The sequence below is a fragment of the Procambarus clarkii genome, chromosome 11 (genome assembly GCF_040958095.1).
Source record: "Procambarus clarkii isolate CNS0578487 chromosome 11, FALCON_Pclarkii_2.0, whole genome shotgun sequence".
Taxonomy (NCBI): Eukaryota; Metazoa; Arthropoda; class Malacostraca; order Decapoda; family Cambaridae; genus Procambarus; species Procambarus clarkii.
This window is the reverse complement of record NC_091160.1, coordinates 41,009,322-41,036,942: the sequence shown is the minus strand read 5'-3', so window position 1 is coordinate 41,036,942 and position 27,621 is coordinate 41,009,322. Positions and strand designations below refer to the sequence as shown.

The following is a 27,621-nucleotide window of genomic DNA, read 5'->3' as shown; positions in this document are numbered from 1 at the left end:
AATAAAACATTATTTTTCTTACTTTTTTTATTTCTCACTCTAAATGTATATATTAAAACATTTTTTGAGCATTTATACAAAGAAATCTGTATAACATCTTGGTATGCCCCGGTCCCAAATACTAAACCATGTTAATACTGTACTCTGATAGTGTGGTGAGGTATTGTAGCCAACATACTCCTTCTCTCAAGTAATATGACAATGCTATCCTACAGTACTTCCTTAGTAATTACACTGAAAATACTGCATGTAGACTCATAAACTGCATTCTCAACAAACTATCAGTCTTATAGAAAACCTTGGTATGTGGGAAAAGTCTAAAATTAGTGCAAAATTATTAAGGCAATTTTTTCCTCGTTTGTATTCTGCATTGATACACAGTAATTACTCCCTGTATCAATGTACAACATAAATGAACATTTAAAAGATTCTAATTACAAATAGTATAGACAGATTTAAGATGATAGGATATAAAATTTCAACTGGAGTGTACTAGGGGGCACTGAAACTATTCTATTTTATCAAAATGGGATTTTGTTTAGTACAGTATAGTATTACTGATAAATGCGAAGCAGTCAAGGAACTCCTCATTTACACAATTACCAACCACCCAGTGACGGCCATCAATAACATTCATCTTATCACAGCCATCAAGTTTAATTAATTCTATGACCAATGGAAAAGTTTTAGTCTATGAAAAACTGTCCATCATATGAAGCCCAGGAAGCCTGGTCAGAGACTGGGCCATGGGCACATTGATCCTAGGAACCACCACAAGGTAGGTTGCCTTCAGTAGGGTAGTGGCCATACTGATGCCTTAACTGCAGTAGCAGCACAAAATGGAAGGTACAGTACAAAGCAAATTAGACTAATTTAATATGATGAACTACAATACTGTACTGTACATGGAAATCAGAGATCTTAGCATAAATTGCTTAAATACCCAACTTACATTACTGTACCTTGTTATTCCGAGTAGAATACAAAAAATAACGAACATCTCGCACTCAGAAAGAAGACAGTGGAAAATTAGGCTCGTCTGGAAAGTTCCAGCCCAGCTAATATTTGATCATCCTGCTAATGCAGGTTTGCATTGTCAATAAACATGAAAAATAATTACAAAACATTTTGACTATTTAAAAAAAGTTCTCTAGCATTAATAAAATCATCAACAAATGGATGCAACGGAAGTATGCAGAACCAGTCATTCCATTCGAGTAAGATTTTACCATACATGACAAACCACAAGGAATGAAATTATATACACATTATATTTTTGGCTATAGATATACAGTACACGACACTGCATCATATACAGTAGTTAAAGCAATATCCAAGACTTACACTTTGGCACAAAATATATTTTCCTGTAAAACCAGCAATAAAACAACAAATTCAGCATTTCCAAAAAGCAGGCTATTCTACACAGTAGCTGACCACTTGCCCTGACCCCTCACAGTGTTCTAATAAGAAGCTAATAAACATCTTCAAAGGATACCTGATTATTGGGCTGTAATTCACATGTCGGGCCGAGAACAGCTGCGTCTAACAGCTTGGTTAAACCAAACAACCAGAGGACACTGAGCCTTGGAACCAACACAAGGTCAAGTCTAATTTGTTACGGAAGCATAATGTACAAGTAACAACCGTCCCAAAATCACAATTCTGGTGAAAAAACTATATCGAAAACATGTAGTAATACATGATTTCCACAACCATTTATATACTGTTTTAAAATTTGTTTAAACCAGTGACACAACATTTGAAGACTTCAGTGTTTGTGATGTGGTGAGTATTTAAGACACACGATGCAAGTGCTCTGTCGATTCAAAAACTTCTCATAACTTTTTTTATTTTCCAAACAGCCCAACACATTTAAAGTTTTACTCAAAATTCTGAAGAGTAATTTTGAATGTTTGTTGTGAGATTTCTCTCTCTACCAACAATACTTGTTGGTAGACAACAATAATTATGTTTATAAGGTGGAATCAGAAACCTAAAATTATTCAAATAGCTGCACAGAAACCAATCAAAACTATGTCAATTATTCATGACAAAAATATACTCTATTAGATACCAACCCACACATCTGAAAACAAAGGAGTTGACTTTATTAGTCAACTCCGTTGTTTTCAGATCTGTGAGCTGGGTGTCTAATTTTCAGCCCCATTATTGTGACTTACCGTCTGCACACACATCATACAAATGCTCAAGGCTTCGTATCTAGAGTAAACCCAAAAAACATACTGCCAAAGCAGTCTTGTAGTAGTTGGGGTTAATACTATTTGCATCTTTTTGTTTATTTGAATCCAACATCAGACACCAAAAATGTTTTCGACCAAATAACCTGCTGTGAACTGTTCAATTGACAACCACCCATACAAAATAAATATGCAGAAATGTTTTCTTTAAAGCTAAAATGTCAAGAAATGTTTGGTTTCAACCAAAAATATAAATATTTCCAAACACAAATACAGTATTCTGAAATTACTAGTTTCTTTATATTCAATAATATTGATCTAAATACTTGTAATCTTTGCAGTATTGTGTGATATTGAAAAATGCAAAAAATTGCATTGCGAACATGTCAATCTGTTTCCATTTTCACCTGTTTGCAGCATCATTTAGTATACAAATGCATTCTTACCATTAAGCAATTCTCTCTCGACTTACTGTCTCCTTCATTCTATTCCTTTTTCTACTGCCATATCCATGAACAGCCTTGATGCCTTACTCCTTCCAAGCAGCTTCCCATTAGGAGGTGGACGGCACAGTACAAGCTTCTACAGGAAGTTATCACCACACAAACATTTCACCCTTTCAAGTTTCCCCCTCCCCAACCTTTATTTCATATAATGTTCCACACTTCCCTCCCAATATACTTCTCATCTGTCACTACTATATGATTCCCATATTTGAGCCTTCTCATATAAGGTGAAACACAACAAGTCACAATAATGTCGCTAAAATTTAGACACCAAACACAAACATCTGAAAATAAAGTGACAAAGTTACAGTACAGGATGGCCCAAAACGTCCTCAATCTCTTTATTTTCTGATTTAAGCAAGTACTGTACAGTGGTACCTCCACTTACGAATTTAATCCGTTAATAGAGACAGGTCCTAAGTAAAAAAATTTGTAAGCAAAACAGATTTTCCCCATAAGTAATAACGTAAACTGATTTAATATTTTTGGGGGTGTGGAACGGATTAACTTAAAAATACATTTTATACCAAATAGCACTTTTTATACTAGCTACAATACAGTATGTATATCTTAACTTTATTAAGGACTCTTGTTGGTGTATGGAAGATGGTGAGGAGGGGGGGGGGGGGGGGAAAGAGGAGAGGTGTTAGTGTTTGGAAGGGGAGTCCCCTTCCATTATAACATCAGGCAGTGATGACTTCTCTGGGGTACTCTCTCTCCTATGTTTTGCCTGCATACCACTAGGACCTGGTTGTGGTTCACTGCTTGTTTATCTCGCTAAGAATCTTTCCACAGAGACTCATTTTTCCATACGTCTGAACACTTGTCTGTAGTGAGGCATCACAGTGTCACTGAAAAGGTTAAGGTAATGGCCTACTGCAACTTGATCTGGGCAAGTCATTTCAACAAAACTTTGCATTTCTTTCCATACTGCACACCATTTCTTAACTGTTGAGGAAAGGACATTCTGTACTGCCTCCTCCTCCCCTGAAGAAATTTCCTCAACTGTCTCTTGTTGCTGCTCCTTGAAGGGCTAGGAGTTCTTCGGTGGTCAGTTCTTCGCTGTGTTCCTCCAACAACTCACAACACAACTCTCTCAGCACTGTGAATGCCATTTCTTTCCCCTGCCAGTCTTGAAATCTTTTGTATCTGCATCACTCGTTCCAGAGGTTCTTCATGCAATAGTCTTGCTTTTTCACAAATGATGGCCTCTGAAACTATCACCCGCTAACTCCTTCTTGTGTATCCAAATTAATAATAACTTCTCAACATCCTCAAGTGTTTGCGTTCTGTGTTGACCAGACCACACACTAGAAAGTGAAGGGACAACGACGTTTCGGTCCGTCCTGGACAATTCCCAAGTCGATTGTGCTCTTGTGTTCTGTGTTTCGTGAATATTGATATGCCTTTTGCCACTTTAGCACTCAATGTCATTTTTCTTGGCAAGCACAGTGGATATCGTCGACATAGATTTGTTGTACTACCTAGCTAGATCAACAACCCGCACACCATCTTCATGTTTACAAATGATCTCTTGTTTTTCCTCTATGGTCATCCTCACAAGCGTTTTCTTGGGTTGATCCTTATCACTGATTTTCTTGGGCCCATGGCATCATATATAATAATTACTTTTATGTTCAAAAAAGAAATAAGCACAAAAATAATGAAATTCTTTACAGGCGCAATCGTCACTAAGCGGGCAGCTCTGGTAAATCGAGGTGGGGTCACCGTGCTACCAGGAACCATGGGCTCAGTCGACCCATACATGTATCAACAAAGCCGCAAGTCGAGGCAAAGCTTGTAAGTCGAGTCGCATTTTTAGACGAAATTGGGGTCGTAACCCAAAAAAGCCGTAAATAGGGGCAGTCTTAAGTCGAGGTGCCACTGTAATTATCAAATGAAGGTGCCAAGCCAGAGAGACTATGTAGCATTATTTTCACATGTGGTTCGTACAGTACAACAATGGTGCTTTTATCTATCACCTCCTGGCTTCAGTTTACTTTAAGATTCACTCTCAAATACATCATACAATATACTGTACCAGCTTGTACATATAATGATGCCATTACCTGTAAACGATTTTGACAGCTGTTCTATCACAGTCTGGCCTGGGCTCAACCAGCCTTGGTGACAGCTTAGTCTATGAAGCTGTTTGTCTTCACAAAATTCTTTTTTGAATATGTTAACTACATCTAAACCTTCTTCAAAACAAATGTCTAGCAATAACAGACATGCCATATCCCCCAGCTCAAGGTTTAAACTTACAGAACTTGTGCCTTTCTTATGGATTCCTCATATACGACCTCTCAATTTTTTTTTAAATTGTGTGCATTATGAATACATCATATTTTCAATAAATTATCTACAATTTGCTACAATAAGGTGGAAAGTGTGCTCCATGTGAATCTACAATGGCCAATTTATGAGTCAAAACAAACAGTCAAAGAATGATATAAGTCCCTAGAGTGTGCAACATGCGGGGCCATATTGGGTTACTGCAGCAGTGTTAAGTCACGACATACAAACTTTCTTCAATATTTTCTTTACTCAATGTTAATATCAACAATAGTGTTATTAAGTGCTTCACATTCAAGCTTTACAAGGAACTTTTGATTGAAGCCAAATACAGTATGTTTGTAATTAACAAGAATGAATATTTTATGAAAATGGAACTTGCACCATTTGAACATTATGATTAACAATGAATTAATAAACACTGATCATAAAGTGACATTTATCACATTAGAAAAGCTGTCACCCTTAATTTTGGGTAATTCTCACAAGAAAAACACCCACACTGGTGGTCAGATATAATGGAATGTCTGCTGAAAATTTCTGTAGTCTTATCAGAACATTTTCATTACACAATTCACAAGAATATAGTAATACGGTACTTGAGAAACAATTTATGGGGTAAAACATCACCGAAGTATCACACACACGAGAGGAAACTTTAAAGGAAAATTGTAATTAAGATAAAATATAGATATAGATATTTAGCCGTTCTTCAGAAAGCAGTTTAAACAAACATTTTAGTCAACAGACCACCAAGTAACTATGTACATTCGGAAGTAACAGCTATCCAAAGATGGTCACCCATTCCTCAAAAGGAACTGAAGGTTACGGTCAATTACTACTGTACAGTACTTATAACTAGCACAAAATATAATAGCTTGAATGTTCCAGTTTTCCTTCAAGACTAGCATGTCAAAATGGGTGTCAGTGAAACCCCCCGATGATGTATTTCCCCAGAGAGAAGAGCCTCTCCACGATGGCACTTGAGGGGGAGAGTTGTATTGAACTTGACCAAGTCCTTCAATGCTGAGCTCACTTGCCATACAATTCTACATGACATTTTTCTGCATAGATTGTGCACAACTGACCCTGATTTAAAATATATATTTGATGTATAATTTATTCATATATCAAATTTGAAAGAGACATTTTTGTATTGGTACATAACACACATTTCTCTTCTAGTTTTTAACATTGAAAAAAAGTTACATTGTCCAGAATTCCTGTAAAATGGACCATCAGTTCATACTTCAGTCATGCCTAGAAAAAACTGACTTTCCCAGTCACAATCCTCACAATGGATCAAGTTCCAGGAATTCAGTCCCTGCTGAACTAGGGTCTGCCCACCTCTGCCGATATCTGATCCAAGGACAAATAGTTGCAATACAGTAGGCAAAAGATTTTACACAACTCTTCCCTAGCGGTGTAGTGGTACTACCACACTCCCCCCGATGAGGGATTTCTCGAGGTTCAAGTCCTGGCCAGGGAGGACTGTCTGGACATCAATCCTTAACTCTTTCTCTGTTCACCGAGCAGTAACTGGGTACCTGGCTGTTAACCAGTGGGCAGGTTGTGTTCCAGTGTAAAACTAGTGGGGTAAGGCTCACCATGAGCTATGGTAGGGAAAAGCTCTCAGCCTGCTAACAGGAGTCAGAAGTAGTCTGCTCCTGTACCCACCTGTGTGTAAAACTAGTGGGTAAGGCTTACCATGAGCTATGGTAGGGAAAAGCTCTCAGCCTGCTAACAGGAGTCAGAAGTAGTCTGCTCCTGCACTCACCTCGTAAAACAAAGTGTAAGGAATAGAATTTTAATGACGGCTTTAAGCTCAGCTTCTCAAACTTTGTCAGCTTACTAATAACAAGAGTTGTCTTCTTACTCTAGAATATGACTAACATGTGCTTCCCCCGCCTCAATCCCTATCATTGGTTCGTGCAATGCATACCCATCTTGTAACTCTTCACCATCTTCCTCGTCAGTGTTCAAAAGACTTAAATCTTCATTCTCGCCATCGGGCAAGGGAATATTTGCCCCCAGTTCTGTCTCAATAGACTCAGGTGGTGGTGGATGGGCATCAGTGGCATCTTGCTCAGCATTTTCAGGATAATCTGTATCCTTAAGTGTGATGGGAGCATGACACATGGGACATTTATCTTGAACATACAGCCATTTGCGTAAGCATGGGCCATGGAATAAGTGATTGCAGTGTGTAGTTCGAGCTGAAGTCATTTCTGCGTAACAAATGGCACAGACATCATTGTGGGCTTGCAGCTGTTCTTGAGAAGCTTCTGGTAAGGCAGATATCTTTTTAGCTGCCTCTAATCTTAGCAAGAAACTCTTCCAGCCTTGCTGTAAACGTTGCCAGACATTAAAGTAACAGTGAATCAGCAACACAACAGCATTGATCCATGACCACTGACCTGTTATAGACTCCTTCACCCCAGCACCCACAACAAACACAGCAACAATGAACTCAAACACCCTTGTAGTAGCTCGAGTATAATAAACCAAATCATCTAATCCTGGCCATGGCTGTGCACAAACTGCATCCCATGTGAGAAGCACATATGTTGCCAATAAACCCAACACTTGCACAGAAGTCATGATGCTTGTGGATACAACAAGCAGTAGCCAAAAGTCTTGCTCAAATATCAGTGTGAACATATAAACCATGTATAGTGGAAGCAACAGCAACAGTAAGCACGCACTCACAGCACGAGCATGCCTGGATATAGATGCTACACCCTGAGCACTGAGGGCTAAAACTACTGGCTCAACAATTTCATACATACTTTGAACCAGTGACGAGACAACGATAAGCAAGATTATGGACAAAACTGCCAAGCGTTCAGGCATTGCCATATTTAAGAGTGAAGTCTGCACTGCCAGAAGAGCCATTGTGACACCCTCCGTCCAGCCCGAGTGAACAAGATCATCTGGCAGCGGTGCTGCTCCAGGACCAGCCGTGTAAGTTCTAGTAATGGATAAAATAATCCGAGAAGCGTACGAGACGGCGACGCAGGTGCCGGCCAACATGAGAGGCGTGTAGCAAACCTCGGCAGCACTCTGCACTATTACCAAATACCACATCTCACTCGGAGCCGAACTCGCTATAGATGCCGTACTCGCCGACCCAGCTGTTGCCCCACCCGTTACTGCTGCAGTCACACCAACCAGAGCACCACCAGGTGATGTTAAAGCTGTACCTGGCTTAGGTGCTACAGCTGTATTATGAGAAGGTAAATAATGGTTATATAGCTGAGTAATGAAAAGAATTAACCAGAAAATAAGCAACTGTATGGGAACAAACAGACGACTCCACAGAGTAATTATAACTCCTAGAGGTCCATATAGTTCAACCATTTCTACAAGAGTGCTGTAAATGTGCTTCAAAAATTTAAACACATGAGGAACACACAGAAATATGTACTGAACAGTCAAGAATATAACAAAACAGGAAGCAAAATTATGAGTGAGGTGAAGCTCCAGTACTGGGAAGCCAGCCAGGCGAGCAAACACAGGCACCAGATACACTAATAGCAGAATCTGAAATGATGAAAAAATATTAATTTATAAGTTTATGTAAATTCTTCAAGTCCTATATAACATTAATGCCAGTTTTTATCAATACGTAATATTTTCAGCGTTAAAGAAACCAACGTTGAATGTAATGAAATGCCATTTACTGGGCGAGCCCCGGAGGCTCCCTGGAGCTATCGGGGTAATGTGCGATATATTAGACAGGGGCATTTGTCAATCAAGTTCGACCTACCGGGGACCATGAACCAGAACCTGGCCCCCTCAGAGGTTGCAGGGAGCAATAGCCCTGGAAAACCTCCCAGTGGTTGGGGGTTTTCCTTATCTGCCATCGACCGGGGTTAGGCACCCAGAAAGGTAGGCATAACAAAACAAACCCCACATGGTAAGAAAAGTACAACAAAAAACCAAAGAGAGGTAGAACTCCCTCCAATCCCAAGGAAACAAGCAAACGTCACACTCCACTGCCGTGCTGCTTGTCCGAGCAGGCCTTCCCTCCCCTTGCCGGCTATCCAAGACTCAAGTTTGGAGGCTAAGCCCTCAAACAATCGTCGACCATCCATTCTGTGGACAGGGAAATGAACAGAGACAGGCCATCTGCCAGGATGCTGGACACTCTTCAGATATGAACCCCACAGAGCCAAATCCCGAGAAGGCAGCAGACAAGCCGACCAGCCCCAAAGAGAACCGCAGTTCAGGCAATGAACCACCAGAGAACAGTCCGAATGGAACTGGATGGTCGAATCCCAAGTGACCTAAACCTTCCGAACAGCCAAACCACCACGAACTCCAGCACTGTGCTGTGAGCCCGACGGAAAAGCAGACCCCATCGCCCCTGGCCAGCCTGGTGAGCACTGGTCACAAAGCCCAGCCGAGGGACGACATGTCCCTGAACACATCGAGTGAGGGGCTCGGATAGGCGCCAAGGCACTGAACCCCAAAAACCCTGAAGAGGAAGCTCGCAACGCAGCAACCAACACAAGGCCCCTGAAGGACGAACCTAGCAATCACGAGAGAAGCGGAAGGTCCCCGAAGGAACCTGAACACACGGCGAAGCCAAATCCGACCCAGTGGGTAGACCAGCACGGCAAAGTTTAAACTCCCACACAACTGCTTGAGCAGCCACCCCCCTCAGAAACAGATGAAGGCAAGACTACAGCCTCAGCAATGCCTCTAGAGGGAGAGACATGGAAGTGTCCCAAACAAGACCCAGCCAGGACTGAACCTGGAACGGAACCAGATGGGATTTTCCACAGTTCACCAATAACCCGAACCCGACAAGCTTGGAAAGAACCACACTCCTGGTGAGCAGACAAGTGGACCAGCTGGAAGCCCACGTCAGCCAGTCATTGAGGTCGGCCAGGACCCAAATTCCTAGCAGACGCAAACGGGTCACCACGACCCGGCTAAGAAATGTGAATACGCAAGGTGCCAGATGCAAGCTAAAAGGAAGCAACGAAAACAGTAAGCCTGATACCCCACCACGAAACCTAGCCAGTCCCTGAACCCCGAATGAATAGGGATGTGCCAATAAGCATCCTTGAGATCCAGAGACATCATCCAAGCACCCGGCTCCAAAAGAAGCTGGACCCGAGACAGAGTGGTCATCCAAAGGAGAGGCAAGGAATCCAGGGGTTCAGACGGGACAAGTCCAAAATGAACCGCAGATCCACACAGTCTCGTTTCGGCACTGGGAACAGGCGAGAAACCCACCTGAGGGGATGGGGTCATTTCGACCACGCTCAAGCGCACCCACTCCAAGATAACCTGATGAAGCACACGGGAAGACGCCTGCCCCGTCAGCCCCGAACCCCCCGAAGGAAGAGCCGCCACCCAACGCCACCACAGGCCGGATGTCACAACTGAAAACACCCACAAATCGTGGGATCAAGTGCGAGCAAACAGAGTGAGCCTCGCCCCCATCGCCCTGTTAACAGGGCAAATTGCGAAAGGGTCAACACTCCTTACGAGAAGCTGGCCAATGAACAGAGCGATAATTGTACCGGCCAGACGACGCTGGCTTCGAAGGCATCGTTGGCTCAGAAGCTGGCACCAAAGCCTACCTTGACCAGCAGAACTCACGAACCCTGGCACGACCCTTCTGAGAAGACCGAGACCGGTCGCCCCAGAGAACCAACAAGTCCGACATAAGACGACAACTGGACGAAGCCGCCAGCAGAAACTGTGTGACAGCAGACTCCGCAAACAGCAACAGACAAAACTGTAATGAAAACCTAAGAGCCAGGGCCCAAGTGGATTCCAAAAAGAGAGAGCGAGCACAGCCTGTCAGCACATGAGGCGAGAAGCAAAGAACAGAGACACTGCCTCCTTCAGGATAGGCACAAACAGCTTCAACAGTGCGGCCGATGCTCGAGCCACTGAGGACAGCACCCCAGATGAAGGCCAGGCTCTCAATGCCTCCACATCTTCCTCAAGCCAGGGAGAAGACAGCTCAATAAGGGAAAAGAAGTGCATGACCAAAGCCAAATGCCCATGGGTGCGCAAATCCTCAGCTACCAAGGATGCCGAAAGGGTAGGAACCTGCACGTGCAGCTGCACAAGGCCAATGTCCCGAGAAAGCACAGGGGTGAACAAGCAAGCATTAAGATGCTCCAACTTGCCCCCAGGTAAACCTGCAGAACTGTAGAAGTTTCTCGCCACTCAAGCGTGCGGGACCAACAAAACCTATGCCACGCCCCCAACAAAAAAATGGACAGACTGCCAGCCAGGAAGACTCTGGAACCTCTAAACGCACCCAATATGGGGAAGACGAACCAAACACAAATAAAGACAGATCCATCACGGAGGTGGAACCTGGGTCTCACAGAGGTATGCAGCAAGAGCCTCCCGAACCTCTTCGAGGGGAGATACGAGGCAGAAAACCTCTGGAAGGACGGGGTCGAGGAACCCAAGGGAGCCCGGAACCAAATCTGGGGAGGGCCGACCCCAAATCATACAGGGAAGGGGGGGGGGTTAAGAAAAACCCTCCCCCTCCAACAACAAGCCCCACGAAGAGGGCACTAACACCTAAGCAGTGTCGAAGGGGGGCCCAAAGCCCCCAGGTCGACTCCTCCCCAGCCCCGGGATCCCCCAAGACAGGACCCGGGGCAGAGCAGTTCTCCATACCCTCTACCCATGAAGAAAAGGCTAAAAAGAAGAGGGCCTACTGGTGGGACCCAGAAGCCTCGGCAAGGGAAACCAGCTCTAATGCCTTTGTCCCCAACCCAAATGGGGCAGCCCCAGAAGCTGCCAGAGTCTCATTACCAACTAAACCCTGTCTCTACTCCAAAACCCTCAGATGTTTGGAAGCCGGAAGGAGGGGAGGGGGGGGACCGATAAGCAGGGTGAACAAAAGAGGAAGGACTAGGGAGCGCAGACTGAATCAAAGTCGAAGCAATTAACGCCCCCAGGTCCGGGTCCTTATAACTAAAGCGGGGCATCCGGGTGGGAAACCAACCTAGCGCATTGCAACAACCTGAACCTAGCATGCAACGTGGATGCTGCCTGTACCCTAACAGCAATGTCATCAGAATAATACTGGAGAACAAGCAGAGAACATGACTCGCAAGACTCTGGGTTAAAGGTGTCGTTGACCCAACAGGCAGCATGACCGAGGCAAAAGAAGTGACTGTTACCCTGAGACAAGGGCACACAGCAACCTTCGAACTTGCACAAGAGGCAGGCTGGAACTCTGAAGACGCATCCATAGGTCCACTGAGCCCCAACAGGGTTTACCAGGCCTGTAACCCGATTGCGATGGGAAGCTCGGGCAAGTTGTTTCTAACTGGTTAATACCCAAAGCTTATAAGGGGGAATATCAAAACACTGAAATCCATGCGATGTTTACAAGCATGGGGGCCTAGTAGAGGGCCACCAAAATAATAAAATTGGAACTACTGTATAGCCACACCAGGCAGACTCTGGCAAGAAAAAAAAAAAAAGTGCAACGTCCCCAACCGGCTACCACATAGGTAGGCAGGCTGCACAACACCTCGATGTCCCAACCAGCACAATATCATTCCCTACCCAAGGCTAAACAAGGGCCACAAAACCCCAGCTGACCCCAAGTGCGGGATAAATGCCGAGCAGCAAAAACCCCTACAGAAATAGTTTCCCAAACGCATCAGGGAAGGGAACCCTAACTAGCAAGGGCAGTACTCACAGGGCACCTAGGGAAGGGTGCCCCTAAGCACATGCAGCCCGGCACTGATAAGGACACCTGGCCGCCACACACACAACAACACTGCAGAGGTCGCCATGATGGCAAAATCCCACCTATGGAAATCGAGGCCAGAGAAGACATCCGCCCCGAACCACATTAGCTAACGAACTGGAGTGCTGGGTAGCCGGTGCGGGGAGGGAAGGGCTGCGCGGACCAGCAGCGCGGCAGTGGGGAGTGACATTTGCTTGTTTGTTTGAGATTGAGGGCGTTCTACCTTTCTATTTGCTTTTTTGTTGTACTTTTCTTACCACGTGGGATTTGTTTTGTTATTCCTACCTTTTTGGGTGCCTAACCCCCGTTGATGACGTAAGGAAAACCCCAACCACAGGATTTTTTCCACGGCCACTGCTCCCTGCAACCTCTCTGATGGGGCCAGGTTCTGGTTCGTGGTCCCTGGTAGGTTGAACTCCTTAGACTAATGCCCTGATCTAATATATCATACATTAGCCCGATAGCTCCAGGGAGCCGAAGGGACTCCCCACAGAAAAGTACGATCTTGCAATAAACTCGAAATGCTAGCTATTAGCAGAAAAGGAACCTTTAAAAATATCATTACCTTATCTTTATTGCACTCTAAGTCAAGGAAGAACGTTACAAATGTGGCGACAAGCGTGTGAAACACAATAGCTGCAACTTGCTGCCTCAGGTACAACGTTTCCATATCATTATGTGGATCAAACAATGACTTCTGCAACATCAGCATATTGGAGAAGCCCTGAAAAAACATTTATTCTTTGTAAAGGGAAACAACTCTACACTATGTACTTACTACAAAACATTTTGTAAATATCAAAAATTATCATCTTGCCTTTTGATCCAATATTAAGGAAGTGAAACACCACCTACTACAGTACTTGCTATGCTCAAATTTTCTTTTCATTCCAATTACTACCATACAGTACTATGTACCCTCTGAAATTGTTTACACAGCCGATTTAAACTTAAAAAATTACTACATCAGTATAATCAACAAGTACTTATTACCATTTGAATTAATGTACATATTTTAATCAATAATCATCCCTAGTCCAATGTAGCATTTAGTATATATTTATTCAAGTAGCAAACTATTTTTCCATAATCTCCAATATGTACAAATCAATTAAGCATTTGGAGAAATATTATGAATTTCTGAGAATACAGTAATTTTAGAGTGTGATTACTTTTGTGTATATGAAGGACATGTATGAATAAACTCGAGGAACAACAGATTTCCAAAACACATTTCATTTTCCCCAAGATTCTGTGGCTGTTGCTTCTCTTGCTCAGTGCTCAGCAGTACCCAAGAGGTGGGCATTAGCACTCGGGGGTATCTTGTTTGTCAATGTTCACTCTGTCACACTGGGATCTCATTCCTGGCTTGGTAGGTCCTCCTCACCTTCCAATGTCATTTTGGTTTCAAGCTGGTTGTGTGATATGAAGGTTGTTTATAGTCACCACTTGACTTCATATTGGGATCTTTCTTTCTTGACAAGCTAGACAAGCCACCCTTGACAAGTCACCCTTTTGCCCGATCTGCTTCTTGGGTTGGAGGGGGCACTGAGGTTTTCCCTTTTTCTCATGGCAGGCATTTTTAGGGGTCCAGCTGACCATATTCCTCATTTATTAACTCACCCCCAAGGGTCTCTCTGAAGGCCAACTTCCAGGTGGTGTATTTCCCTTGTGGTTCTGGTCCTCTCCCATAAGCCTTACTTGGTGTTGAGGCCTGGGGAAGGTGGTTTCACCAATGGTTCGGTGGATATGGTACATGGCCTTTCTGCCCAAATTTGTTTTTCCTTCTGGGGCATACACGGATGGATCTTGGCTCTCTGCTGATCTCTATTAGTGTTTTTTCTTGAATGGATTTGCTGTCCCCAGTATGGAAAATAGTAGGCAGATTTCTTAATTTAATTTATCTTCTTACTAGCCTTTTTGGGGCACCAATATCAGGTGGTTTATTTCCAGTAACTTTCCAGTAATTTCTGCTCTGTTAGACTTGTGTTTTTAGCTATCTTGAAACTGTATTGCATCTTTTGCATTTTTTTTTTTTTTTTGCCAGCTTTAGCCAAGCCTGCTCTCCTTGGGTTTAGTGTGTGCACCTCTAATGTAAACATGCTCTAGCACTCTTAATATGTATTTGTCTCGTATTCCTCTTGAGAAGCCTTGCTCCCTTTATCTCACTCTAGACCATTCTCTCCTTCCTCATTTTGGGTGCTTTGGGCTTGGAAATTGCTTCCGTCATACATTTCCTTGGCCATCCTGTCTATTTCCAAGTCTTCAACATTCTGTCGGGGCCTTTGTTGCTGGAGGCATCATCTGTGTAACAAGTGGACATCGTATTCTTCAATAAATAGCTTTTTTCACATTTTCATGCATAGTTCTTAATCCTCGCATAATTCTTCTCTCTCTCTCTCTGTGTGATGCCATTCCCAGTCATTTTACTGGGGATAAATAATGTCAGCTTCATTTTATCCTTCATGCACATGACTTACAATGCAGTAGTTTACTGCTCTACCATCATTTTTCTTTATGTTCTCTCTGGATGTTCTGCCCAGTCCAGGTCCCCTCTCTGCCTCACCTCTCACAGACAAGTTACTCCATTTATATTTCTTATGCTATTATACCTTCACTGTAGTATAGGGTGAGCAAGGAGAACCACTAATGGAACTAGCCTGAAACTAGAGTCAGGTGTTCCCTGTATAAGGTAGAGTTACTCAAACTCAAAAGTGAGGTGACCTACTCCTCTGACCCTCTAGTTTAGCAATTATCAACCACTGTGAAGCATCTGTAGATGTGCCGTGGGAATTTTGAAGAGGGTCGATCCTCCCCTAAACAATGACCATGGGACTGTGTTCCCACTATGGATAAAATATTTGTCAATGCAGATGAGGAGTCACAATAACGTGGCTGAAAAATGTTGACCAAACCACACACTAGAAAATGAACAGACGACGACGTTTCAGTCCGTCCTAGACCATTATCAAGTCAATTGCGAAACGTCGTCGTCTCTTCACTTTCTAGTGTGTGATTTGGTTAACATTTGTTACTCAAGATAATGCATTTTTTATTTATCTTGTTTTAGTTATTTTGTTTTTCTTAAATATTCAGTCATTTTTTTTTCAGGGTTTATTAGGCTTATTATTAAACAACTGATGGAGTGCCTTGACCATTTTAGTGCCTGGTTCACTGTGCTGCGAGATGTAAAAGGTTGAAAATCACTGCTCTAGTTGGTAGGGTGGTAACCTTGCCTCTTAGCAGTAAGGGTAGTCTGTGTATTGAGTAATCAAATAGTCTTCAGAACTTGCTTGGTGATTCTCTGGTGATAAAGCTTTATTTTTGCTGCTACTTGAATTCTATGCCATACAGCAACGACATAACTATGAACTTGCAGAAAACTTGAGACGGGCTGTGTACTGAAATATAGAGTTATCCCACAGGTGCAAGGAACTAACAGATAAACCATTACTTGAGCTATGTTTAAAACTTACATGCTCTAACATCTACAGCAAATGAAAAAATCTTGAGATTAGTGTTTAATTCCAAGACTTCATTAGTCTCAGAGAATAAACTCCTCAGATTATACAATCATTCTCTTAAAAATATCCTCTGATTATACAATCATTCTCTTAAAAATATTCTCAGATTATACAATCATTCTCTTAAAAGTATCATTAAGAGAAGCATGAGAAAGTCATATATAAATTAAGACTACAATACCTGGAAGCTGACAGTGCCATAATCTGGCCACTGATTAACAAGGTGCTTTTCCCCTTCAATATAATAGTTGGGAAAGTGTCTGCAGCAGCCAGCACAGCAATAGTGAGGTAGTGCATGTAAAGGCTCACTAGCTGCTCCAGGGGCAGCAGCAGCACCAGAACACCTTGGATCACAGCTGTCAACCAACAAAAACATTTGTAAGTTACAAATATTTGTTTGAACTAAATTGAACATTATAAAAAAAAAAAAAGTTTATTCAGGTAAGGTACATACATACAAGAGATTTTCCACAATTTGATAGATTTATAGATAAAGCTAGTACATACAATGCCTAAAGCCACTATTACGCAAAGCGTTTCGGCAGGATTATATCTAATCTAAGACTAGATATTCTATGACTGTAGGTGATCAAGAGATGTATCGCCATGGAGGCAGATGTCATGACTGGAAGAAAGTGGCATAATAAGTATTGTTGAGGCAATGAACATGGGGAACTGTAATGATTACAGAGAGCTGAATTTTACAGCATGATGGTGGAGCAATGGCAGTGTGGTGTAATGTAGTGGTGCTGTAATGTTTACCTCTCACTGTCTATGGCAGTGAGCACTAGCTCTTTCGACACTACTTCTTAGTATCATTAGTGGCTTTATACAAAATGTAAAAAGAATATAAAAAATCAGATTCTATGAAATATTTATATCATATAAATTAATATTATTCATTTTTCAATATTTGCCCTTGCAGCTGCAAATGAAGGTGGTTGCAAACCTTTTCCTTTGAACACTGATGGTGAAAATATGAGTGGATGTAATGGTGGTGAAAATGACAAGGATTGTAAGCTGAGAATGTAGCTAACTGTGCATTCAGTGATGGTAGTACAGTACTTGGTGGTGGCAGTAATATGGTGGTGGTGTAGTTGTGATACAGCCCATCATCGAAACATGATTGTACCTACAGTAACTATTGGTCAAACATACAATAATGGTGTGTTGTACCCAAGAAAGCATAGTGTTTTGCACTATATGATTCCTGTACTCCAACTTCATTATATCCCATTTGCAAGGGAAACAATCTCCATTTGACCAGGCATCCAATGTACGGCAGAACAATAATACTCACCAAATATTGCAAAGCCCGATGACACAACATCTGCCCATGCTAAGGACCGAGGAATGCAGTTGCGGACATCATTTTGGTACCAGTAATCCAGAATTAAATACCCTGGTACTCTTAATATTACAGTTGCTATGGCTTCAAACTGTTCACCTTTCAACTTCCATCCTCTGAACCCTGAAAAAATCCACCGTCATATCATTTGAATACGTATCATCTCGACTTAAAATACTGTACACAGTTTGCAATTTAAAGCTAATACAAATGTGTAGGAAAAAAAATGTAAAATCATTTTACTAAATATGCATTACACCCATTTTCTGGTTTTTACTTAATTTTATAAGTTAAAGTATCAAAATCTTTGCAAAACCTCCAAGATTAGTATGTTCAAGTATGATACTGTAGATATTAAGAGAATATCTGGTAATCAACAAGATTGTTACTGTTCTTGATGATAGATGTTGCATCACATTACCTGGTCTAGCCAATCTGAATAACAAGTGGCAATAGTACAGTACTGTATTTCTGAAATTGGTAGCGAGTCATACAGTACTGTACTATCAAACCTTAATACCACAAGTTACAACAGATGGCATCTATCTTCATTAAATTCAAAATCTTACTGACATGGATTTCTAAATTCTGCTGCAAAACTCACATGGCAAAGTCCAAATGGTTAGTTACCACTCAAGGCAAGGGAACTATCAGGAGAAAGTGCTAAGCCATTACAACTACAGTATGTAGCACTTGGAATGGGGTCAGGACAAGGTTTAGGGATGGGACGGGGGGGGGGGAGGGTTCTGGGGGGGGAATGGTGCCCAACCACCTGTGGACGGTCGGGGACTGAACGCCGACCTGCATGAAACGAGACCATCGCTCTACCGTCCAGCCCAAGTGGTTACCACTGAGAATTTTATAAATTATTATTTTACAGCTAGAGCACATTACTGTACAGTACAGTATTACAATAATACACAATACCCCAAGTATCATTTAAGTTAATAAATGATATGATATTGGTATCATAATTTATTAAACTGTTAAGCTATACTGTATTTATAAATGAGTTCTTATTAGTTAATATATAAACTAAACAGTGCACTAAATCCACACAATACAACTGTAAAAATGCAATAACATTTCTGTCCATCCTAGACTATTATTAAGATAAATCTGGAAAAAAGTATAGTGAAAATATAATATACTATACTATCTGCTTCCCATTTCCTTTGCGACAACCAAATTTTTATCTAAGGATAGCACCCCAATACGTGAGGGGTAGGAACTGAGCAAGTCAAGTACAGTAGCTTTTTTTTTTTGAGATGCATATAAAAGTTGTTACATTCTTATACAGCCACTAGTACACGTAGCGTTTCGGGCAGGTCCCTGGAATACGATCCCCGCCGCGAAGAATCGTTGTTACAACCAAGTACACATTTTACTGTTGAGTTAAACAGAGGCTACAGTTAAGGATTTGCGCCCAGTAAATCCTCCCCGGCCAGGATATGAACCCATGACAAAGCGCTCGCGGAACGCTAGGGGAGTGTCTTACCGCTGCACCACGGAGACTGGTGCAGTAGTAAGAACATTACATTGTTGTTGGCGAATGTTGAAGCTGTTATCCAACTTAAGATTAATCTTGGTGGATCGTACACCATGCACATTCCTACCAATGTCATGGGTCACAGCGTTTCTCAACCTTTGTACGCTTGAATAATTCCTGGTTAGACCTTACATAAACACACATGGATATCATTGTCAACTGAAAGGAGACAATTTGTCTTTGCTCTTGATACTGGTTAAATGAAAAAAAAAATAACAAAAAGACTCAAAAATACATTTGCATATTATTAAAATTAGCCTATTTATCATTATTTCATGTAAAGCTCCTAGATACCTTGGGGGTTCAACGAAACCCAGTCGAGAAATTCTGGGTTAGGATGTCGGAAAACTCTAAGTTTCAGAATGTTGACCTTATAAAACTCTCACGTTCTACCACACCTCCCTCCACATTCTCAGAGTTCATCATTACAGCAGAACAGATAAGGATAAAGAGAGACCACTAGGCCTACATGACTATATTACTTGATGCCAAAAATCATTAAAAAAATATTAATTTTTTAATATTTCGTTAAACCGTTGCATTTTGTCAAGCACAGCATTGCCGGCGTCACGGTGCTCGGCCTCCACCACCCACCTGGAATTCTTACATTTTTATATTAATAATTCCTGTTAACGACGACAGGAAGCCCGTGTGTATACTATATAGGGGAGCTGGTCGGCCGAGCGGACAGCATGCTGGACTTGTGATCCTGGGTTCGATCCCAGGCGCCGGCGAGAGACAATGGGCAGAGTTTCTTTCACCCTATGCCCCTGTTACCTAGCAGTAAAATAGGTACCTGGGTGTTAGTCAGCTGTCACGGGCTGCTTCCTGGGGGTGGAAGCCTGGTCGAGGACCGGGCCGCGGGGACACTAAAGCCCCGAAATCATCTCAAGATAACCTCAAGATGGTGTGTACCTTTTAACACCCCCCCCCCCCAGGGTGTACCAGTGACCACGGTGCCCCTGTGCCCCCTAGTGAGCCCCTGTGCCCCGCCCAGGGTGCCCAGGTCAGCACCTGGTGTGGGGGTCACACACGGTCAGTCAGGTTAACCACTGGTGAGTGTGGCCAGTATATGGAAGGGTGATGAGAGCCTCGGCCTGGACTAAAAGCTCCTCAAATAAGGATAAGCATTTCCATACATCATCATTTGAGCCACAAAACCATTGCCTGTGTGTGAGAAGTGTGAGGAGTGAGAGTGTGGAGCGTCTCAAGAGGTTGAGAGGAGTTAACAAGGCCATTAGAGTGTGGTGGAGGAGGAGGTCTCACCCCGTATACGTCGCCTGAGACTGTAGTCCATGATGAGCAGCAGCAGCACCAGCACTAACTCATCACTGAGTCACCACACTCATCATCACCACTACTACTACACGCCGCCGCGCTGCTCCTTCTTCCTCAGCCGCAGCGGGAGACTGCCGTGACGTCACACTCGCCGCCTTGTCACACAGCCTTCCGGGTTCGAGCCCCGGCACCTCCTCCGGCACCCACAAGGCCAACATTGATCATACTCTCCACAGATGCCACAATTTGACACCAACATTGTAACATTTTGTCAAATTGTCTCAATGACTATTGCCAAACTGTCTGTATACCGAGTCATACAAGTGTGTGTGTGTATGTCTCGTACATATTACTTGTGTAAAGGAAATATATAATATGTTTATCACTCACATATTGGGCAATATGTTTATTGTTTGTGATGTGTGTGTATATGTATGTATGAACACGTTGTACTAACCGGGATGAGAACAGCTTGGGGGCTGCCTCATTCCCTTTGTGGTGTATTTTACCTCAATAAACTTGTTTCATGTGAATTTCACAGTTAGTTTCTTTTCGTAGTGAGAGAGGTGTTCTCTCCCCCCCCCCCCTAGTTCCCTGTGTCACTAACCATCCTCTCACATGGAGACATTACATCAAACTTATAGCTAGTTTTTTCACATTAGGTCTATATTAAGGTCCCCCCCCAAGGTCAACTGGTGACCTCGCCCAGGATGTGACCCCACAACAAGGTCACTCCTCACTACCTACTGACTGCTAGGTGACCAAACGCATTAGATTGATAGCAATATATATTAAATTTCGAAAAAATATAGTTAAACGACAGCAGTAATAATATTATTTCTAACAATTACATAGGATGTGATTAGAGTGTATACATGGTAGGTCATAATTAATATTATTATTGAGCATGAAGTGAGCCAGAGAGGGAAGTGACCTCATAATGTGTGCCTGAATGAGGCCAGGAAGCTGCCCACACATCAAGGGTAACTCCTTAATTATACTTATAAATATACCTCCTGTGTAGCTCTATCTTATACATTTGAACACTGATGAACATACAATACAACTAAATCTACAAAATTCGGGTACTGACGGAATCATTTATATACATATATATCAATATATAATATTATAAACATAAAGGTCTAGTACATTAGGACATCATAGCCTATAAAACTCAGTTTGGGGGAGGCCAGGAGCTAGAGCCTGGCGGATCGGTCATTGATATACAGTAATAATTATGCTATAGTGAACGAGGTCACATAGAGAGACAATATAATAATGGTCCCGTAGTGCAATAGTCTACGCTCTCAACTGGGGATCCCATGATGAATTTCCGGACGGGATAGAAATGGTTGGGCACGTTTCCTTTCACCTAATGCCTCTGTTCACCTAGCAATGGGTGAAGAGTGGAATTCACTACCTAGGCACAATGGGTAGTCTGGCAGTGTGGCTACTATAATGGGTATGCTTTCTGGGAAGCATCCTGTGACTTTTCTGGGAAAAAGTCAGTATAATTGGCCTATAGGTCTTATAACGTGGCCTTGATAAGCGTATACAAATAAAAGCTTAATGTCTCTAACAACGGGAATTATTATATAGTAAGGACAATACACAAGTACGCTCTCACAATTACTACTGTCAAAACTAGAGCGGTTTTGCCTAACCAGAAGCCTCAGAAATTAGGCTTCCTGCCTAACCTGCCGGAGCCTCATTAGGTCTATGATGCGTCAATATTGTGCTGGTTTTAATTTTCCTAAACGGCATTGGCGGGGACAGGAAGCCTGCACTTACACTTATGGAAGTTCCCCCACCCCCCAGGGTCAACTATACTGACTCTCCACAGGGTGTAATTAACAGTTGCACCCACATACTCCCTATATATGAACACATGAGCGGTAATATATATACTATAGTTGGTTGTTCAATGTTAGCTGTGGCCAGTATACGCAATAACAACAATTATAAATCAAGATGATAAAGTTAAATGACATTTATATAGCACAGTACATATATGACGACTCCTCTCTCCTGCTTATTGCCAAGTAAACTGGTCTATTTTGTATTAACATAAGCTTGGGTACAGGAAGAGCAGCGTGCTAGCTGCTACCCTACTCTACATTAGGGAGTTGACCAGACCACACACTACAAGGTCAAGGGACGACGACGTTTTGGTCCGTCCTGAACCATTCTCAAGTCGATTGTGTCTACATTAGGGAGTAGACCATAGCTCAAGAGCCAGCTGTAAGTTCATCTAATATCTCCATTTACATTTGTTTAATTTGGCCACGAAAAGCAACTTTCCTGGGATCACACAGCTGCAGGGGGTATCAAAGTGCTAAACAGGAAATACTCATTCAAGATATTATAATACATATCAATATATATATATATACACATATAGAATTGTATGTAATCATATATAGCACTTGAATAAATAGACAAAAGCATGAAACAAAATAGTGTATATATATATATATATATATTATATATATATATATATATATATATATATATATATATATATATATATATATATATATATATATATATTAGTATATATATATATATATATATATATATATATATATATGTATATATATATATATATATATATATTCTGCCCGAAACGCTTTGCGTAATAGTGGCTTTAGGCATTGTATGTACTAGCTCTATCTATAAAGCCAACAAACTTTGTAAAATCTCTTTATGTATGTACCTTACCTAAATAAAAATTATTATTATTATTATTATTATTATTATTATTATTATTATATATAGCGGCACTTATACACAAGGGACAAGCTTCCTGCTCCTCCTCCCCCCCCCCCCCCCCCAAGGTCACTATATAGGATACAGTGGCCGTCAGGATTAATAAAAAACTACTCGACTGTGTTGTTGTTGTTGATTAAGGATCAACATTGTGTTGTGTGGTGGAGAGAGCAGAGTTGTTCTACAAGTGTTGTGTCCTGGTGTTACTGCCTCCATCCACCGCTCAGGAAATTTGTCCCTTCATCATGCTCTTGTAAACGTTTGAGATCTTTATTTATTTTATCATTACACCATACTTATCTGAGTGGTAGTACTCCCGTATACCCCATGTTAAACGGTGGTGGATCCCATACCTATCATAGGAGTGCATATATTGCTCCCATACCCATCCTGTCAGTGATAGTGTACCCATACCCATCCTAGGAGTGATAGTATACCCGTACCCATCCTAGGAGTGATAGTGTACCCGTACCCATCCTAGGAGTGATAGTGTACCCATACCCATCCTGTGAGTGATAGTGTACCCATACCCATCCTAGGAGTGATAGTGTACCCATACCCATCCTGTGAGTGATAGTGTACCCATACCCATCCTAGGAGTGATAGTGTACCCTTACCCATCCTATGAGTAATAGTGTACCCATATCCATCCTGTGAGTGACAGCATACCCATTCTGTGAGTGATAGCGTACCCACTTCTGAAGTTGGGGCGTAGTGTAGGACCAGTCTGCCCTTCCACAGGAGTGTTTGTGGGTTCAGACGTAAAAACTTGGACTGGCCTTAGCATGGAGTTCCCCAAACTTCCTGTGATTTCAGTACAAATCCAGTTGTATGATTTTCACTAGTCAGCGGTGGTCTAGTGGTAGAGTATGCACCTTGCCAATGCCAGAGTCTTAGGTTGGCACCCACTTCATTGTCCCAGTGGATATTTTCATTGATATACTGTATATCATGTTAATGTCATATCTGTGTGTTACCCTGTCTCGGCCTGGTGAGTGATAGTGTACCCAATCATCTTCATCTAGTTGTGCTCGCCTAGTCGTGCTTGCGGGGGTTGAGCTCTGGCTCTTTGGTCCCAAGCTACAAATCCTTTCACAATTACAGGTAATACTCTTCTCATCTTGTTGGAGGGAGCTGAGGTGTAGTCACCATATAAACGAGCGATTTGATGAATAGCGGACACACGGAGACATCTCCCGTCACGCAGGGTGCAGTCGCACCTCCACAGATCTCCAGTAATCATCTATTGATACTGGTGATGGCTCAAAAGGGCCACCACTTACGGGCTATTCATGCCCGTGCCACCTTTTGGGTGGCTTAATCTTCATCTAACACATTCACTCGGGAGACATCTCCCGTCACGCAGGGTGCAGTCGCACCTCCACAGATCTCCAGTATCAGCTCTTGATACTGGTAATGGATCAAAAGGGGCCACCACTTACGGGCTTATTCATGCCCGTGCCACCCTTTTGGGTGGCTTAATCTTCATCAATTAATCAATAGCGGACAGTACAATCTCCAGTCAAGAATGTAGTACTCGGCGTGGGCAGTTCTAATCGACCTAAGACGCTACAGCTTCGACACAGAGCAGACAGCAGACTACGACCGCATCCAGCTACAACGCTCTCGCTCCCCGAGTTCAGACACCTCGCAATTCCCAATTGAGCCGCCACGCTCTCCCACATAGAGCTCCGCCACGCTCTCCCACATAGAGCTCCGCGACTCCGGCCACACTCAGCTCTCTGCTCTGCTCCAGGCTTCGTCTCAACGTCTACGACACTGCTGTATCCAGGACTACTAAATAAATATGAAACTCACTAAACACTGTGTATCTAATCAACCCAACAACGTAACATAAACGTACGTTACATTAGAGAACAGGATGGGTCCACGTACTGAGCCCTGTGAGACTCCGGCTGGTGACATCTCACACACCCTGATGTCCCTCCTCACAGTTACTCGCTGTTTCCTAGGACACTCCCTTATCCACTGGAGCAGCTCTCCTTTCACTCCCGCCTGTTGCTCCAACTTTTGTAACAGGCTTTTATGGGGTACTGTGTCAAAGGCTTTCTGACAGTCCAAGAAAATGCAGTCTGCCCACCCTTCTCTTTCTTGCTTAATTTGTGTTGCTTGGTCATAGAATTCTATTAAGCCTGTAACGCACGTTTTACCATCCCTGAACCCATGTTGGTGGTGCGTTACAAAGCTGTTTCCCTTCAGATGCTCTACGAGCCTTTTCCTCACGATCTTCTCCATCACCTTTCATGGTATACAAGTTAGGGAAACTGGCCTGTAGTTTCAGTGCCATACCCATCCTGTGAGTGATAGTGTACCCATACCCATCCTGTGAGTGATAGTGTACCCATACCCATCCTGTGAGTGATAGTGTACCCATACGCATCCTGTGAGTGATAGTGTACCCATACCCATCCTGTGAGTGATGATGTACCTATACCCATCCTGTGAGTGATAGTGTACCCATACCCATCCTGTGAGTGATAGTGTACCCATACCCATCCTGTGAGTGATAGTGTACCCGTACCCATCCTGTGAGTGATAGTGTACCCATACCCATCCTGTGAGTGATAATGTACCCATACCCATACCTGTGAGTGATAGTGTACCCCATACCCATCCTATGAATGATTGTGTACCCATACCCATCCTGTGAGTGATAATGTACCCATACCCATCCTGTGAGTCGATAGTGTACCCATACCCATCCTATGAATGATTGTGTACCCATACCCATCCTGTGAGTGATAATATACACCATCCTGTGAGTGATAGTATACCCATACCCATCCTGTGAGTGATAATATACCCATCCTGTGAGTGATAGTGTACCCATACCCATTCTGTGAGTGATAGTGTACCCATACCCATCCTAGTGAATGATAATATACCCATCCTGTGAGTGATAGTGTACCCATACCCATTCTGTGAGTGATAGTGTACCCATACCCATGCTGTGAGTGATAATATACCCATCCTGTGAGTGATAGTGTACCCATACCCATGCTGTGAATGATAGTGTACTCATACCCATCCTGTGGGTACCTATACCCCATCCTGTGAATGATAGTGTACCCATACCCATCCTGTGGGTACCTATACCCATCCTGTGAATGATAGTGTACTCATACCCATGCTGTGGGTACCTATAACCCATCTTGTGAATGATAGTGTACCCATACATATCCTGTGGGTACCTATACCCATGCTGTGAATGATAGTGTACTCATACCCATCCTGTGGGTACCTATACCCATCCTGTGAATGATAGTGTACCCATACCCATTCCTGTGGGTACCTATAACCATCCTGTGAATGATAGTGTACTCATACCCATCCTGTGGGTACCTATACCCATCCTGTGAATGATAGTGTACCCATACCCATCCTGTGGGTACCTATACCCATGCTGTGAATGATAGTGTACCCATACCCATCCTGTGGGTACCTATACCCATCCTGTGAATAATAGTGTACTCATACCCATCCTGTGGGTACCTATACCCATCCCGTGAATGATAGTGTACCCATACCCATCCTGTGGGTACCTATACCCATCCTGTGAATGATAGTGTACTCATACCCATCCTGTGGGTACCTATACCCATGCTGTGAGGGGCGTGGAAACGTCACAGACACACAGAATATGGGCTCAGATGGGAACTAAATCTAATAATGTTTTTTTTGTTTTTGTTTTTTTAAATTTTGCCCCGAGGGGCGAGCTTATTGGGCAGCGCCTATTCTCAATGGCAGTTATAATTAAGTTAGCTTTGATCAGCTATAGTTTCAAATGTTATAATGTAGTTTAACAGTACATTTACAGTTTTGGTTCATTTGGTTTAATGCACGGGAAGGGCATGAGCGTGGGCATAAATTATGACATCCTCTGCCCGGGAATCGAATCCGGGATCCACAGTTGCAAGCCTGTGACGTAGTCTACTGCGCTACAGGACCCCTATGTAACCTAATATCTCATACCAATAGTTTTGAAGGACATAATAAATAAAAGTTTATTAATATAAAATGTATATTAATGTTAATAGTGGCATACTGGCGCGATATACAGTATATACATCTTGAGATGTATTGTATTGTATACTACAACAGGAAGAGTAGTTGCCATCCAAGACAATTCTTATTATTTGCCTTATCTTTCTTCCAATGTCTTCCAGCGAAATATAAAAAAAATCATTAATGACTATGACATATGCCGCTCTTAATGACACTATAACACAAGCCACACACACTAATATATCATTACACAAAATATAAACCCTTAAACAAATGGCAAGACCCAACACCTACAAGAGTAATATCAAGAAATACCTTTACCTACACTTAATATACCACTCCCCAGCGAGTACCCATAGCATATATTCTATCATA

The 27,621-nt window shown here is 42.5% G+C and overlaps 1 protein-coding gene across 1 annotated transcript; it reads right to left on the bottom strand.

Moving 5' to 3' along the window:
• Positions 1-9: 9 nt before the first annotated feature.
• LOC138363460 (RING finger protein 145-like) lies at positions 10-20,547 on the bottom strand. The gene is given in 6 exon segments (XM_069322687.1): positions 10-8,545; positions 13,315-13,473; positions 16,455-16,525; positions 16,528-16,629; positions 17,574-17,744; positions 20,437-20,547. Coding segments are annotated over 6 exon segments (2,205 nt in total). The 5' UTR covers positions 20,468-20,547; the 3' UTR covers positions 10-6,874.
• Positions 20,548-27,621: the final 7,074 nt, after the last annotated feature.